Consider the following 18,212-nt stretch of genomic DNA (forward strand, 5'->3'; position numbering starts at 1 on the left):
GGATGGAAACTTGAAATTAGGAAGGAAACAGCTGATCCCACTTGGATAAATCATCAGCAGCACAGAGGAATTCAGAGAGGAAACAGTCCAGCCATTTTCACAGCTGGAGATCAAGAACCACAAAAGCAAAAATTACAGAGGAAAGCAGATGGAAAACAACAAATATTTTTACAAAACAAACATTTTGGGAACACTATTATGCCACGGATGTTTCTTTAGCTTGTTAGACTAAATGGATTACTCTGACGCACTGGAGAGAGCAAAAATGTTGCTGCATGTGCAGCGAGGGCGCTGAGACACTACTGAGAAATGAAGTCATAAAGATCCTTACCGTATGGGTTACGTATGCATAAAACACTCCCCACACCCCACCAGCCCTTCCCCCTCCTCACTGCGTTCCCCACAGGAGGAGATCTGAAAGGCTATAAATCGAATCTTAAGAGTAGTTGTCTCTGCTTATTTGTATTTTCTGACTTTTCTATAATGAACAGGGATTGATTTAATAAGAAGACGACTAGTATTTTATATCATTTAATGAGCACTTATATGCTGCTCATTATGTACAAGCACCACAGTAAACCAGTTTCACAATCAACACGTTAAGACTTCAATTATGTAAAATAAATTTGCGTCAAGAATCCTACGAATAAAGAACATAAAAATGCAGTCTTTGAAATTAATGAAGCCCACACATACCTTTAGCTCTTCAATCTGCTGCTTGACAGTTTCAAGATCGGTTCCAATTGGTGACATTGAAGCTAATTTACCACCTGCAATATCTACCCAGTCAAATATTGCCTGAAAAACACATTAGTCCATGAATTAAGTACATGGAAATTGCTATAACATCCCAAGTGTTACAGAAAAGTAAAATCGTAAATCTATACAGGTATTATGGAATAAGCCTATTTTACAAATTAAGATGGTTCACCCAAATAAAAGCAACAATATGACAGAAAAAGTCCCAAATATGCAATAGATGTAACCTTCAATTCTGCATCCAAGTTTGCAAAGGAAATTCTTTTCTGAATAGAATCTTAGAATACTAAGAACTTTCAAAAATGTGCATTTGAAAAAAAGTTTTACAAATTCCAACACATGAAACAGAATTCTCCATGCTTTCTTATGTCTAAGAGGCAGATTATGTAAATATATTGAAGAAAAAGATTCAAATCCATCTGCTTATTCAAATAAGCAAGAAGTTTATTGTTTAGCACCTGAGCAAAGTATCTGGCCCAACCAAAGCCTGACCTATTATTTAGCATTAAAATCCTGCACCTACAAAGATTAATATTATGACCATTATTCTGAATTACAACACAGACTACAGAATCTATTTTTCCTGTTCTTGTTAGGTAATACAAACATTTTAGAAAGGCACAACTCACATTTCTTTCAGATACTGAATACACAAAATTATAATGGACTTTAATGAGGTTACCAGACCATATAGGAGGAGGAAGAATCTTGGAAACTATCCGGTATTTTTAGTTATCATTAATAAAACCAAGAACTTAAGCAGCAACCCAGGAAATAAAATTTATTTTACTTTACAGTCAAACCCTGAAACATCTAGACCTTCTGGACCTTTAACATCTAGCTCTAGCTAGCCCCAGCTATTTAATAAATCAAGTGGCCCTTCATTCCCACAGGTGATGCTACTAACCTCTAGTGGGCCTTGTTTTTCTAGCAGGGGTAAGGAGAGAGTATGAGTCCTGGTGCCTAGCCAGCGACCTCTATAGCTAATGGCTCCTGAGGTCAAAGACTGCAAAGAGTGGCAGTGCCGTCGCTAGCCATGGAGAGGGCACAACACATTCATTTACCAACAGTATGGGAAAATTATGACCTGGTCCCACAAACTGAGGGCTGGAGCCTGATTAGTTACTGGCCATTGAAACCTAACCAATAAATTATCTCTCTGGTTAAAAAGTGGGGGAAGGAGGAAAGTTATATAAGATATTATTTGTAATGAATTTTTTCATATATTTCCAAAGTTCAAAACACTTTCAGCTGGCATAAAGCCTGGCTTGTGATATTTATTTTTACAAATATAGAAATGGAATGGCATAATAAAAAGGAAAAGATGTTCTCATCTAAGCTTTAAAAATAATATTCACTTGGTGTTATGGAAATACTCAGAAGGGCTTTTTCCATACGGTAGGAGGATTGACAGATTCAACGTTGGCCAGCCTGTTAGGAAATGGAATAAGGCTGAAGAAGGTAGGGAGAGAAATGTCCCTAAGCTGGCCTCGTTTGACAAGACGATTTTTCATAAAAAAAGAAGGAACTTTAAAAGTGGTTGAAAAACTGAATGAGAACCCTTAAGAGATATGAAAAACAACTATGAAAAGGAATTATGTATATGGAAAGGAAGAAAAACATTTTACATTTTATACAACAGATTATGACCTAATAAAACAGAAATCTATTTTAGTTCACGGGGAACACTGGCTTCAAATCAAATTTCTTTACTTCTGACTTTAGTTAAACTTAGTGATATTTTTAGATAGTGTTTACTCCTTTCATCTTACTCCACTCAACTTTAGAACAGAACTCAGATTCGGTTCCATCTCACTGTCTGGGGCTGAACCATTAACAATGTTTTAAACATTAAAATTTTTCTTTTCAAAGTAAATTTCACCATGTGTATAAAAATGTACTTAGATGTCTCTACACATCTGCACAGATCTCAAGAAATACCTTCTAGAAGGAAAACCCAAACTGAAGTAGGCGAGGCAGTTGCACGCACACTTGTAGCCCTGGGGCGGTGCCCATGTGGGCATCTGCAGACCTTGGCCACATGCCTCCTCCCCCAGCAGCCCTGCCGTGACCCCCTTACCTGCAGTCCGTCCTGGTACTGGACGGCAGCCTGCATCGCCTCCTCGAGTTTGTCCACCCGGTCTTTCCAAGCCTTATTTAGAGAATCCCAGGCTGAATTTAACTACAACATAAATAGTAGAACTCTTTTAGTGTCATTTGTTAAGTTTTCAACTACTTCTATCAAATACGCTTTTGTTAAACAAGATCTCTTTTAAAATGCATTCTAGTGAGAAAAGGAAAAATGCTAGCTGTACCTCATCTATACTCTTCTTGACAATGGGTTTATCGGGCTCCCCACAAGCAGCAATGAGTTCAGAACCCAGGTTAATAACTATATCCAGCTCTTCCTGGAGTCCATCTATTTCTTCCTTTATGGCCTACAGTAAGAAATAACAGCCTTAGAGTTTTAACCAAAACCACACTGGAACTAAAAGGATGCACGCAAAGACTTTAATTAGACTTATTTCTAGGAGGTGGGATTATGATCAATTTTCTTCTTCTTTCTCTTTTCCAAGCTTCTGGAATAAATTTTTTCAATAAGAAGAAATATTTTAAAGAAAAAACAGCATCCTTTGCAACAAACATCAAATGTTTATTATGAAAACAATATTTAAAGAACTAATTCTATGTAACAAATACCAGAACAAGCTCCTTTAATATTAATAACAATGAAAAGTATAGAAATAAAGTTTATGTTTCAAACAGAACAGTTTGGCAATATTCATTTAAAATAGAGGTTAAGTGATCTAAAAAAAATAATAAAAATCTAAAAAAAAACCCTCCCCCCTCCCCACACAACAAAACCAAGCTTACAGATACAGAGAATAGATTGGTGGTTGCCGGAGGCAGGGGACGGGGGAAGGAGAATTGGGTGAAGGGGGTCAAAAGGTACAAACTTCCAGCTGTTAAAAAAGAAGTCATGGGAATATAATGTAAAACATAGTGACTGTAGTAAATACTACTGTATTATATATCTGAAAGTTGCCAAGAGTAGATCATAAAGAATAAAATAAAATAATAGAATAAAATAGACAAGGAAAATACGAGTTCAAAAATGTCATACAAATTAACATCACTTGTTAGCAGATTTAGGGTAATCTAGCTCTGGACTTACATTTTATGTCATTTCCCTAGGACTTGTAGATTACACACACACACAAAAGAAAGAAAGAAAAATGCAGTGTTCTACTTTTGCTTTCATCTTCTTGGTTAAATATATTTATTCACTTGAGAAATAATAAGCATAAACCAAGCCCTAAACTATGGCACTGGGGGTACAAATAAAAATGGATAGGGCCATTCCACTCAAGGAAACTAATGTGCAAAGAGGACACAGCAGCGCTAGGGACAGCCACTTTGTAATACAGGAGCAGCATGACAAAACGGCTTTGGAAACACAGGTCGGCCTGTGCTAGGACGTGAAAGGCCACTCCACTGCTGTAGGGAGTTTGGATATGATTCAGTAGGCAGTGGATGCCTCCGAGGGGTTTGAAACAGCGATACAGTAAGAGCAGATCTAGAGAGAAGCCTGAAGGCAAGGTTGCAGGCCTGGCAAGGAAAGAGACTCTGCAGGTAGGGCTACCACTCTGGATGACTTCAGAATCCAAAAATGGAGCTAACGAGGCCCTGAAGTAAGGTGGAAGCAGTGGGGATGAAGAGAAACTTTTAAAATATGTACTAAGTGAAATCTGTGGGTGTGACCTATCTCCTACTACATCACCATGCATTCCATGTTCAGAATGAATTATACATTTTAATAGAGCAATACTGAATATTTACCAAAGGGATCCAGGTTTCACTACACCACAACTTATTATTGTATTTTTAACTTTAAAGGAGATTTTCTGCTTACCTCTGCTGCTTCTTGCTGCTGCTTAACTACCGAGGGATCAATTCCAGGATCCTCTAGATCCCGGATGAAATCTTGTGTATCTTTAGTGGTTACCACCAATGACATGTGATCACACCAGAACTTTTCTGCTAATTCCATGACATCCAGCAGTTTGGCTTCCCTTTCTTCCACCAGTGTGTGTATGTTCTCCCAAATGAAAACCATTTGGTCAAGCTTATCCTGAACAGCTATGACACAAAACAGTATCAAAAAGGCAATACGTTAGTGCCGCCGAAGCAACAGAGCCAAATGTTTTAGTTCACACAGCAACAGTGATTCAATTTGCTGAGTATCTAAAACTGGATCCAATTTTGGCTGACCCCAGTCTACTGGTTCTCACTAGGCCCACAAAGCATATTCCAGACAAATGCAAGACCTCAGGGTATCCTCCTCCTCCTGAACTAAGGCTCTTTTTGACAAAAGTAGATGCTCAAGGCAAGTGAGCTCAGAGTAGACCTAAGTTCACCAGGTTTCAAGTGCACCAAGGTTGACCTTAATTCCAAAGAAAACGAAAGAACCATCTAGGCTCTCCAAATCAAGAATAACAATGTTCGGTTCTAGGAATATAACAATGTAGGATATGTATTTTGGGCTTGTCTCTAGAGTACCCTTATCATAAACTTCCAACTAATCTATGTGCGTGTTTTTCCTTTTGACCACCCAGCTCCTATCTTTAAGATGGCTGGCTAAGGCCGTGTTTGCCATTTTTGCAGCCATGGGAATACCCATTCTGTGGTACCAATTATGTAAAGTAGTGTGTGATTAGTAATGAGAAAAAAACCAAAACCCTAGGTTTAGTGTGATTAGCATCATCCTTTAAACATCTGGTTTAAAAGTCCCAGAGAACACATGGCTTTTGCATAACAGCACGCTGTGTATATAACCGATTCCACAAACACAGGAAAACATTGACGAGGGATTTATGTACATAGCCCTTCAGCCCCACTCGTAATACCTTTTCTAAAATCTGGCATTTTATCATGCAATTGGACTGTCAGTAAATAGCATGAACATTTAGAATTAGTTTAAAAGTAAAGCTCAATCGTTTCCTTATTCTGAAATTATTACCTTTGGCAGATATGTCTTTGTCAGTGCCCTCAGATCTCGCGATCATCTCTTCTCCCCGCTTTTTAAGAGTTTCATACAATGGCTGTAGCTTTTCCATGTCTACTGACACATTCTTATTCTCACTGATCTGCTCCTTAATCTTCTCCACCTCCGCTGAGATTGAAGGCGGCTGCCTCAAACGCTCCACAATGCGTTCCAGGCTCTCAAGGATCTGGTCTATCTTGTCATGGAACTAGAAGTAAATCAAAGGGATCATTTATGGGGAAAAGACCTGTGACATCAAAAGTGAAATTTAAATGAAAAAAAAAAAACCCATCTATTTAATATCTCAATCAAGAAGTAAATCTTCAGTCCTCTGTTAATATATCTACCCAATTGAGTGTATTTGTTAGGAAACAGGATAGGTTAATATATAAATGGACTACCTGACATCAGCATCTTAGCCGTTGCTTCATTTTATCATAATTCAAATGAATTTTAAAAATTAAGTCCAATAAACTGTGTTTTTCTATCAAACTGTTTTGTTTTTACTCATTACTTTGATATCTTAAAAAGTTATTTTATTAAATGTAAGATTCATGAACATTTTTGATGAGAATAAAGGTACTTAAGTTATAAATTTCCTGAATTGAAAAATGTTAAAAAAATGAGACAAAAACAAAAGCCTCCCTGACATTGTAACAGGTGGGGGAATGGGATAGACCGGTGATGGGTAGTGAGGAGGACACGTATTGCATGGTGCACTGGGTGTTATACACAACTAATGAATCATTGAGCCTTACATCGGAAACCGGGGATGTACTGTATGGTGACTAACATAATATAATAAAAAATGATTAAAAAAAAAAAAGAAGTTTGAATTTCATTCATGGTCGAATACATTATCAGATTCATAAAAGCATTTTAAAGTTTTATCTGCAAAGGCACCACAGACAATAAAGCAAAATTATAAAAACTTGCTCAGGCACAATGCTACACTATCTTCAATATTAAAGGAATCATCACTAAGGATTCCAGAAAATGGACCACTCTAAAGTCAGTGTCTCTAATGACTAAAGCCCAACTCTGCAAATGGAAAATTTGTAGGTAATTTCAAATTCAACTTCTTGAAAAAAAAAGTATTTTCAAAAAAGAAAAACATCAATTTCCAACTTTATATTTTTTCCTTCTTAGTCCACACAGTCTTTCTTCTTATTGTTTTCTTGGGAATGTCTCATTAATAATGATAATAACACTTTCTTTTATCTCTCCCAAAGGCAAATATTCCTTTCTACTCTGGACCCACTTCAATATTTGGATAGTGATGACAACTGTATGTTTCTTAAGTCACTGACAATTATTTTGTATTGATCTCCAAGGAGGCAGAGAAATGTAAGGACTCGACCAACCAAATACCACTTCTGAGAGGCCAAAACATCCATACTCAGATTTAATGTAGTGAAATAATTTCGTTGGAAATTTAATCAGGAGATCCAAGAAAATGTGTTTCCACGCTCTTCTGTTCCGAAGAGCTCAATCATCTTTCTGGCGCCAATGATTACCTGAGTAGATTGAGAAATAGCTTCATCCAACGCCACGGCTCGCTTTTTGACATCCTCTTTAATTTGACTGTAAAGGGTGTCAGCTGCCACGTACTTCTCTTGGATGGAAAAGCCTTCGCCTGGGCTCAATTCCAGTAACTGTGGCCCAGTTTTGTTCATCTTATCTATATGAGGCTTGTGTTCGGCTATCAACTCTCGCAGTTGCTATAACAAACCAAACAGCTTCTCAGTATCTCAGGGTCACGCCTCCGTATTACAGCTGTCCACATGCCCAATGCATCCAGCTGGCAAAAAACTCCAAACACCCTCCCCATCACAAGGCATTTAACACAGAATGGCTCATACTGCTCTTTGCCAGCAAAAGATGCCGCCGACAGAAAGAATAAACAACAGCCTGGTCATGTCAAAGTCTCTTTAAGGGCAACACACAAAAATGCTGGTTGAGTGAAATAATGAATCGCAGTTCATTATGCATTTCCCATCAAGAGCAGTACACTTTGACAAGGGTCATATTACATAAAAGAATTATGAAATCACTATATCCCCAACCTATAGAGACCAAGCCATAACTCTTGGTGTCCCTTCTGTACACTGAGGATATATGCAAAAATTTAAAAAAATGGAGGAAGCAAGAAAGAGAAAGAAGGCAACAGAAAACAGCTCAGACAGGAGAGTAGACATAATGCAGAGAGAAAAAAACCATACATAAAGCTAAGTTAAGGGGATATAAGCCCACGAGGCATTGTAATTATATATATTTAAACCAATACAAGATGTGTACATATGTATGACATTATCTCTACCTGAGTATAAATCCATTCTATGTACATATATGATATGTATGATACATACATATGAACGAATCTATCTGTATTTATTTTAAAATGTTAAAGGCTACAGGGTACTCAATCTGTCAGATATGCAGCTGTATAATGAGCATTATTTGTAAAGTACATTTAAAGAAAAATATATGACATATTTTGCATAATGTCATCTAATCAAGAGATATGATGATATTTATACTAATGAGTATGTGTCTAATCCAGGTGGAGCCCCATTCCTTCTAGGGAGATAAGTAAATCTGGAATATCTACACTCCACAGAACCCAGGGCCTCCACTGAACAGTTTTTCATGGGCCAAATCCAAAGCCACATCCGTCTTTGCTTCCAGGTTTCACTGAGGCTAGCTTCCCTGTAGCACTGAGGAGCCTTCCATTTGTACCACATTAGTGACTAGGTTCCCTAATCAGAAGTTCCCTGCCCTCACCAGAAGGTATATCTCCAAACTATTTTGCTGCCCAGCCCCCATCAAAAATTTCTCTGAAATTATATTCAGGAGAGATAGTCTAGAGAAAAGCTACCAATCTTCTCCTGCAAATAGTTTCATTTCTGTCATTCATCTGTCACTACCAAGATGGCCACATAACTCTAAATTTTTATTTAAAGTACTCACCAAAATCAGTCATAAATTATTTTGAAAACTGTTGAGGAAATTGGTACATCATCAACAATCCTCATAATTATTTTTGAAGTTTTTCTGAAGGTAGTCTCAAAACTCTTGAAAAAGAGCTAAATAAACATAAATTCAATTGAAAAAAAGAATGGGGGTGGTCTAAATCTAACCTGCTGCACATAAGAACATGGGAGGGTCATATCCGCGATCGAGCTCCTGAGAGGCCCAGGCTGAGATTTTCTTATCTTTGTTTCATATTATTAGATCATATATTCATGCTGCCTTACAGAGTGGAGGTAGTAATGGTAATAGCGAATAGATAATCTCATGAAAAGGAATGTGTTACACACGTTCTGGTTTCAATACTCTACAAGCATGCTTATAAAACCAGCTTACACTTTGAGGTATCAGAAGACTCTCAGGTCAAATGAGAGATCTCTGCTGACGAAGTTTCCTGAGTTGGCTAGCATCTAGGTAGATCTCATTTGTGCAGCACTACCATGGGACACCTTAGTTTGGGACATACTGAGATGACCCATTTTTAGACCATTCCTTTTTTAGACGTCTAGTAGTACCAGATGTCTACTTGGGTGTGGAGAAAGGGTCCAGAAGGAGATGTCTTTTGCCTCATATGTAACAAAATGATTCTTGGCAACATACTGCCATAAGAGTCCAGTCACGCTCGACGTACTTAGTGTGACCTCAACATATCTACCACGTAGTAACTGGCTCTTGGAGCCATTTTTCATTCCTGGTTAGAATGAACTAGATCTCCACAAATATAGCTGAAGGTGAAGCTGTGGAGGTACAGAAGAAATGCTGTTCTAGAAGGCTATAAATACTATGAATAATTTCGATGAATAATTTGAAGACTTGGCTACAAAGTTTTGTAGTTCCTTTATATACGAAACTGTAAATTTGAGAGCTGAAAGATTATGCTAAAAAGAGAAAATTAACTCCATTTTGAAATTCAATAATAATTCAGTAGTAACCCTTCCTTATCTGATATTATGCTAGAAACGTAGCTACTCAAATCTCACCTCGGAATAGAAGAAATCCATGGAACATTTTATATCAGAAGTTATTCAGTGGATAGGCATCAGGATTTCTGCCACAAATAAACCTTTATACTAAAATTAAATTCAATTCTGCATAATTTTTAAGTCTTTCTTGTGCTCATGTAGATAGAACTCAATAAAATTTCCATTTTTGCATTAAGGTGTTGACTAAAGCTCTTGTAAACAAATACTTAGAGATATTCTTCAATGCCAGTAGATTAAAAAAGTAAACAAATAAAATTAATAAGTGTGTCACATCCTTCGCACAATGATGTAATATAAGAAGATAAACTTTTTCATGCATGTGTGCACACAGCATGCACACGAATAGTCTCAGAGTATAGTTTGTACAGATCTGAGAGACAGCAACTACATTCGTAAGTCCATAAACAGCAAGAACTCCAGATTTTTTCTGATAGTCTTGAGCCCTCTTTCGAACCCTTGCAAAATTTTAAGCGATGTTATATTTAAGTGACTGCTGAAATGAGGGCTTCATAAGGCCGTTTTTTTAATTTTTAAAACTGATGCATTTGTAAATGTAAATACAGTCTCTAGTTTACTTATACATACTTATAGGAGCAAAAACCATCACAAGAGTGAAAAAAAAAGGAGAAACAACTTGTCTTTGTACTTCAGCATTTTCCCTTTCCATTGAGCTGGCTTTTACATTATTTGTGTTTTGACATATTGTTATATTGTTCATTTCCTCCAAGCTCAGTGGTCTTTGTCTGTATGATGCTGCTTCGATATATTTCTACTCTTTGCTTACATTCTAGATGGCTGCAACCAATACACATGAAGTATAAAATGTAGTCGATATCCATAAACTAAAAGCAATTCAACATGCACAAATGGAGAGTACTTCAACAGCTTGTTTCTCTAACATTTTAAAATGGGAATTTAGTTTTTGTACCAGGATGGTTTATACTTCATACTATTCTAGGAAAGCTGTGATGTAGTTAATGACATACACAACGAGTCTTCTCACTGCAACCCTGGAAAACAGGTAAGCAACTCTGAGGAAAGCAACTGTGCAGACCAGAATACAATATTGCGAAAATCTCTTAATAAAGTAAGGCATCGAATCGCATTAAAAACCACCATGACCGTGCTCGCTACGGCAGCACATATACGAAAAAACACTATCACAGTCATGATTCTCTTCTAATGAAGAATACAACGCTCTCTTTAATATCAAGCTTACCCGATGCTCTTCCTGCTGTTGTCTGAGAGTTTCGTATTCAAGGGCTGGGGCAGGAAGCTGAGAGATGATTCTTTGCGTTTCTGTCAGCCATGGCCAAAGTTCTTCATAGGTTTCCCAGAACTGGTTAACCAGGGACTGTGCCCGTTCTAGCTGCAGATACCTCTCTGAGTTTACCTGACAGATGGCATCATAGTTCTTCAACACCTTGTCCAGTTTTTTCTAGAAAATAAGAGAATGAAATGTGTTTAGCTGGCCAAGCAGGCCAAAGAGCACATGTACTCCAGAATGTTTTTTCTAGCACTATATGCCTAGTACCAAAGCAGGCACTCAACAAATGTATGTTTAATGAATAAAACATTAAAGCCTATTTAGATTGTAACTAGTCCTATGTATAAAAGTCCACTTTAATTAGAATTTAAAAAGACCCTTCAAGGGGCACCTGGCTGGCTTACTCAGTAGAGCATGTGACTCTTGATCTCAGGGTTGTAAGTTTGAGCCCCATGTTGAGTATAGAGACTACTTAAAAATAAAATCTTAAAAAAAAAAGATCCTTCAGGTCCATCCATATTATTGCACATAGCAGGATTTCCTTCCTTTTTAAGGCTGAATAATCTACTATATGCTAATGTTGTATTCTTACCGCAAAAATAAAATTAAAAAATTCCCATATCTATGTAAAAAACAGCAAAAATGTGGAAAACATCTTAAAAATACAACAACTGGAGATTAAGCTAATAAATTATGATACAATTCATACAATAGATTTTTATGTCTTCATCAAAAATCATAGGATTTAATGACAGAGAACCTCCTCCCACCTCCAAATATTAGGTGACAAAACCCAAAATATAAACAAATACATAAATGGCCTCAAATTTTTATGAATAAGAAACTGAGCTTTCCAAACATAACAAGCAAAATTCTTCAACTATCCTTTCTAGGTCTTACAGGTCTTCTGGGTTAGAAAACAAGTGTCATGTGAGTCTAGCAACATTAACATTACTTTCTAGCCAAAAATAAGGACTACCTTTCACAAATGAAACTGTAAGAGGAACTGCTAGTCTACAAAATTAATTATATATATTAGAATCAGAGTAGAACATTATACTATACACTGTATTTTGTGGGCTGGTCACAAAATAGTGACCTAGATTATGGTATAAATTATGGTATAAATTCACATCATAAACTAACAGCAGAAGATAAAGCACGATAGTAATCTAATAAATCACAGAATGACAAAGAATTATTTCATCATGATCAGAATTTTTCATGTCAAGATCTTTGTAAAAATAATAAAGGAAAGGTTAAATTATAAATAAGTAAATTGCCAGGATAAATAGAAGAGGGAGGAGTATCAGTATATAGTTACATTCTATTACTTTGCTATGGCAAACCTTAAAAAAGCAATGCATACTCTAAAATGTGATTGTAGGCACAGACATTTGTGTAACTTCTTGGCTGTGGGCTAATGCCAGGAGCATTAATATACATTAATTCCTTTAGTCTGCTCAGATGTCTGAATATGAATGGAACGAAACATTTTTTACTTGTGGCTGGTTTTTCATCAATTTAAAGGATCATTAAAAATACATAAACTAGATGCTTCCTTAATTGTTCAGCTCATTGTTTTTCCTATACAACTTACTAAAATTTTATAAAGAATGGATCTCAGCATTAGAGAGAACCACATATTTTGAAGCATATAAACAAGAGTTGACATATATAATAACAATTTATACTGATAATAATGTCAATAATACGGTTAACATTAATTGAATGTTTAATGTGTGCCAGTTATTCAAAGACACAAACCTTAATAGCTTTAGCAACTATTAAAAGAAAAAATTGTCCCCAAGGTGATTCCCTTAAGGAATATTCCTTTTACTGTCACTCTGTAAGCTTGAAAAATGCCTTACTTAAAACTAATGATTTAGCTGTCTAAATGGCAGCTGTGGATAAAGGAAATGTGCTTCTCTAGGATTGAGAGCTTAACTCAGGCCATTTAGTCAAGGGTCTCACCACCAGTCACACAGACAAGATTATACCTTCATTGATTGCTTTTCCTCTTCACTGCATGTGGCCATGATTTTATGTCCAGATTTAACAAGTTCATCAATAATATCCTTGTGTCTCAAAATCTCCATGGTGAAGGTCTGTGATTTACCAATATAAAGATAAAAAAAGAGAGAGCATATGGCTAAAATGAAAACAATCAGGCAAAGTTGTTAAAAATACCAAGTTAGAGGGGTCTTGCAAAGTAAATCATGCAAGCACATTGTCTAGACTTGGGGCCACATTAACAAATAATTCTGATACAATTGGAAATGTACTTCTTCACCTTTTGAAGCTGCAGCTGAGCAGAGGTCTGGTCTTGCTCAAGCCTGATGTCACCCAGAGACATCAATTTCTTTTCGGTTTCAGTAATCCAGGATAACTCAGCATCAGCTGCTTGGTCAAACTAAACAAAAGATAAATAATTAGGTCACTAAGTCCCTGTAACTGGTGCCAGAAAAATACCTCTCTACATTTCTTTTAAATATCCTAATTACGACACAAGTGGAAAATTTGAACTTATCTCTTCATGGCATCCTGAACTAGTTTATGATGATGACTAAAGTCATAAAGAAAGGAGAACTTCCCACAGAGTAATTAAACACAAGCTCTTAAAAGGTACTGGATGTGTAACACAGCATTAATGATTTTAGGACAGCTAACTCTGTTGCCTTCTTTTTGGTAATCATAAGTATTTTCTTATGGGTACTATCCAAATTGAACAGCTCAAAAAGTCAATAGCTGGATGCCATCTTTCAATCATTGCACCCATCACTTATTTAATCCATATGATATGCGGGCAGCATTCTGCTATCTACATACAAGACTCCCAGCAAAACTCATGAAATATTCGCATTACCATACTTTGTATGCATAAATGTATGTGCAAAGTATGTTTCTTTATGTAGGGTATACCCCCAAACATCTCATGTATAATTTTTTTACATCCCATTTAATAATAACAAAAACCACTTCCAAGAATATTCTTAAATATTTTAAGAGGTTTTATTTTCTTAATCTTAACAATTCATGGTAGAAATTCATAAAGTACAGAAAAATATACAGAAGAAAATTAAAACCTCGAGTTAATTCTGTTGGTATTTTAGTGAATTTTATTCCAGAAGTTGAAAAAGATTTATAAAAGCCTGGGATAATACTGTATAAACAGTTTCATATCCTGCTCTTTCATTTATTATGAACATTTCCCATGTCATAGTCTTTTAAATGTGAATTTTAAATAACATCATTGTATTCTAGCATAGCTGAATATTTTTTATTTAGGCTCACTGCATTTTCTGCCATTATATAAACAAACCTGTAATAAATAGAAATCTCTGATGGCATCTCCAATTAGTTCCTTAGGGTAGATTCCTAGAAGTTGACTACCAAGTCAAAGAGCATGAACATTTTTGATACCCTGCATTAGGCAGAAGCCAACGCCTTCCAGGGCAAGCAGTTATCGTAAATGAGCAAAGTGGGCAAGTGGCCCCCACAAGCACCACTGGTAAATGGTAACTAACCGTGGCCTCGGTTGGAAGATTTAATGGGAAACGGACATTGTGCGCATTCAAGTCCAGTACTGCCAGAACTTCTAATTTTTCAAGAGGACCTAGAAATCTAGATGAGGGTAGGGGATAACTAAGTGAGGAGAGAGAAGGGTAGAGATAAGAAACTAGACTGGAAAATAATTCATACTTTTAAAACATTCTGCAACACTATGCAGACTCCTGGAAAGATGGAGTAGATATACTTTTCCCTGTTCCTCGTAAATACACCTAAAAGTCCTGGGCATTACACACATGCATACATTTCATACAAAACATACATAAGACTGAAAGGAGAGAGAAGAGAACAGAACTGGTGTGGGCCTTGGCACCTGAGGAACAGCACAGTGGTGAGTTCTCTGGGTTTTCTTCTTGCCTCACATATGGATACTGGAGAAAATGCAACCCAGAAACACCAGAGGCACAGACAAAACCCCAAGAAAAGGCTGCTCTCTCAGCCAAATGACCAGGAAAGGGGCACCCTAGCAAAAGAACATTTAAACAATAGCCACTCTGTCTGAACACCACAAAACAGAGGCTGTGGTCCCACCCACACTCATGCCAAGAAAGGCCTAGATTTTCACCCTCAGGAGCCAATAGGACAAGGTGCTGACACTGCTGCAGGTTGATGTCAGAGAAGGCCAAGTAGGGGCTGGAACTTTAGTTCCCACTGGCCAGTACCAAGGTTCCTGCCCACGGTGTCCGTGGAGATCCTGGGGGCAGCCCCCCCAAGCAGTAATGAATTGCCCCTCTCTGTCTCTTCTGGGGTGGTGTCAGGGAAGGCCTAGTGGAGAGTCAGGATTCTCACCACCGCTTAGTGGTGAATCCAGACACCCTCACTGAGGTGTTGGAAAAGGCTGCTCAGAGAGCTGGAGTCCAACTCCCACTCCCAGCCAGCAGATCTGAGGAGCACCCCATTAGGTATTACGAGAGGCTGAGTGGGGAACCTGAATCTCTTCCACCCGACAGCACCCCTGGGTTCTTCTGCCAGACTGGTGCCAGAGGAAGCCAGTCCAAAGAGAAAGTTTAATTAAGAACCAAAACTCAAGTGGCAAAAACCAAGAAGACCTCCCACTGAACTAATCAAAGATAATCAACGGACTCCAGTACCTAGAGGACAGGAATGTTAGTACTGTCTAACAACAATTTTAAAACAGCCATGATAAGAATGCCTCATTGAGCAATTTCAAACGCAGCTGAAATGAATGAAAAAAATCAGAGAAGATCTTAGCAACAAAACAGTCCCAGAAAAGAAAACAGGCTATATAAAGAACCAAATGGAAATTTTGGAACTTAAATGTATCATAACAAATAAGCTCAGTGGATGAGATCAATGAAGGGTGCAGAAGAAAGAATCAGTGAAGTAGAAGACAGAACAGAAATTACCCAATCTGAATAACAGAAAATAGACTGGAGAAAAAAAAAAAATCAACAGAACCTCAGGGACCTGTGAAACTACAATAAAAGATCAAACATTTGTATCATTGGGGTCCCAGAAGGAGAGGAGAAAGAGGCTGTAGCTAAAAAGTACCCCACCACTCTAGAAATGAAATGCAGAAAAAATTCGTGGTTGCCAGGAGTTAAGGAGAGGGTAGAGGTGGGAGACTATAAAAGGGCAACATGAGGTAGTCTTGCGGTGATGAAATGTTCTGTATCTTGACTGCATCAATGTCAACATCCTGCTTGTGATTCTGTGCTATAATTTTGCAAAATGTTACCCCTGGGGAAAATAGGTAAAGGGTACAATGGGATCATCTCTATATTATTTCTTACAATTGTATGTGAATCTACAATTATCTTTAAAAAAGTTAATTAAAAACAACAACAAAAGTTCTGTGTGGATAACCTCTCATTTGTGAGTTCCTATTCCCATTTTCTCTTTTAGATACACACTATACCAAACTGCCCTTCAGATAGGATGTGCCAATTTATACTCCCACAAGCAGAGTTTTGCTATACCCTCATCACCATGGGGTAGTTTATTTTTTAATAATATTTGCCAACCTTATCAGTGGACTTCCCTTCATTAGAAGGAAATAACCTGCCAGCCATAACCTGGCACAAACATGAACAGCACTGATTAAGAGTTATGCTTTCACTCTTACAAGAAAAAAAAAAAAAACAAATTATCCAAGGGAAGAATACATAATAATATTATAAAGTATTATTACAGGTTTTCTATATACCATGAACCCATTTGCTTTCACCTCTGCAACCTTAGTTAAATAATTTTGCAAATAAGTAAATAAATACTGAAGCTATTTGCAGGTCAATTTCTTTTAGTCAACAGTTCAGGATAGAAAAATTTTTAGGTCATCATTTGAATAATGGGCCCAAGCCAGAAATACAATAGGGGAAAAATAATAGTCTTACATTTACCTTTAAAAACTCAATTGCCTAAGGATATCAAAGGGAAGATAGGGCTTAACAGACCTTTCCCAAACAACTTCTAGACATGCTACTGAAAAAAATCTGAATATAAACCAATATCTACAAAAAAAACCAAAAAACAAAAAACAAAAAACGATGCAAAGTCAGGCTGCTTTAAGGCGAATATAGTGTCTGGGCAGCAGTCACACAATCATACCTGCCGATCAGAACTCTCCTTCAAGTGTGACACAGTTAAGAGGATCACTGACATGCTAGAACTGTTCCAGACAGAAATTCAGAGCTTTAGTCTTCAGAGTGGGTGAGCTCCCTTATAAGGGCAATACTTCTGAAATGACTGCATACATGTATATATTCAAACAGAATTATCTTTCCTGTATTTCCCATAATATTATACATTCCTTTTCAGCGAAGCCACATTTTTCATAAAACTTATTGAAGGGGCTCATGGTCTGCAGATAGTGGTGTTAATAAATGTTTAATAAATGTTTTCTTCATTGGCTCATTCCCTTTTCTGCTACTGGAACAAATCAGATCAATGTGGATTCCAGAAAGAATCTTGAAAAACCACATGAAAAATTCTATCCTGGGGTACTTGGGTGGCTCAGTCGGTTAAGTGTCTCTTAATTTCCGCTCAGGTCACAATCTCAGGAATGTTGGGCATGAAGCCTGCTTAAGATTCTCTCTCTCTCTCTTTCTCTCTCTCCCTCTGCCCTGCCCCACCTCTCCCTCTTAAAAAAATTCTATCTGAATCCAGGCTCAATAATTTTTACAATGTTACTTAGTTTCAAATGGAACTACTCATTAATTAGCAATAATCATCAATGTGAAAAAAGAAAAAAAACGCCTGGCTGGCTCTGTTGGTGGAGCATGTGACTCTTGGTCTCAGGGTTGTGAGTTCAAGCCCCAAGCTGGGGGTAAAGATTACTTATAAATAAAATCGTAAAAAAAAAAAAAAAAAGAAAAAAGAAAAAAATTCAACTAATTCGGGAGCTTCAGGTGTAGAAAAAGAAATCCTCCTGAAAAACAAGTACAAAGGTCTTCTATGCATGGATTATTAGCTTTCAAGCCATATACAATGAAACTTCAAGATAAAACTTTATTATGTGATTCACTTAAAAGAGTACAAAACTGAGCAAAATAGTCCAGGCCTTTGTACCTGAGTGCAAGTGCTGCAAGATAATCTGAAT

General features: G+C 37.1%; 1 protein-coding gene across 3 annotated transcripts in view; it reads right to left on the reverse strand.

Moving 5' to 3' along the window:
- DST (dystonin) overlaps positions 1–18,212 on the reverse strand; it is a 342,160-nt gene that overhangs the window by 42,747 nt on the left and 281,201 nt on the right. For all 3 annotated transcript variants that reach the window (XM_040643592.1, XM_040643591.1, XM_008691755.2), the window contains 9 exons: positions 13,377–13,496; positions 13,084–13,191; positions 11,036–11,254; positions 7,321–7,524; positions 5,780–6,011; positions 4,673–4,899; positions 3,075–3,197; positions 2,840–2,941; positions 697–798 (listed from right to left, as the gene is read on the reverse strand). In XM_040643592.1, coding sequence (XP_040499526.1) covers positions 697–798; positions 2,840–2,941; positions 3,075–3,197; positions 4,673–4,899; positions 5,780–6,011; positions 7,321–7,524; positions 11,036–11,254; positions 13,084–13,191; positions 13,377–13,496 — 1,437 coding nt within the window. The remainder of the gene's footprint in view (positions 1–696; positions 799–2,839; positions 2,942–3,074; positions 3,198–4,672; positions 4,900–5,779; positions 6,012–7,320; positions 7,525–11,035; positions 11,255–13,083; positions 13,192–13,376; positions 13,497–18,212) is intronic.

This window comes from Ursus maritimus, unplaced genomic scaffold (genome assembly GCF_017311325.1).
Source record: "Ursus maritimus isolate PB19 unplaced genomic scaffold, ASM1731132v1 scaffold_29, whole genome shotgun sequence".
In the NCBI taxonomy this organism is placed as follows: domain Eukaryota; kingdom Metazoa; phylum Chordata; class Mammalia; order Carnivora; family Ursidae; genus Ursus; species Ursus maritimus.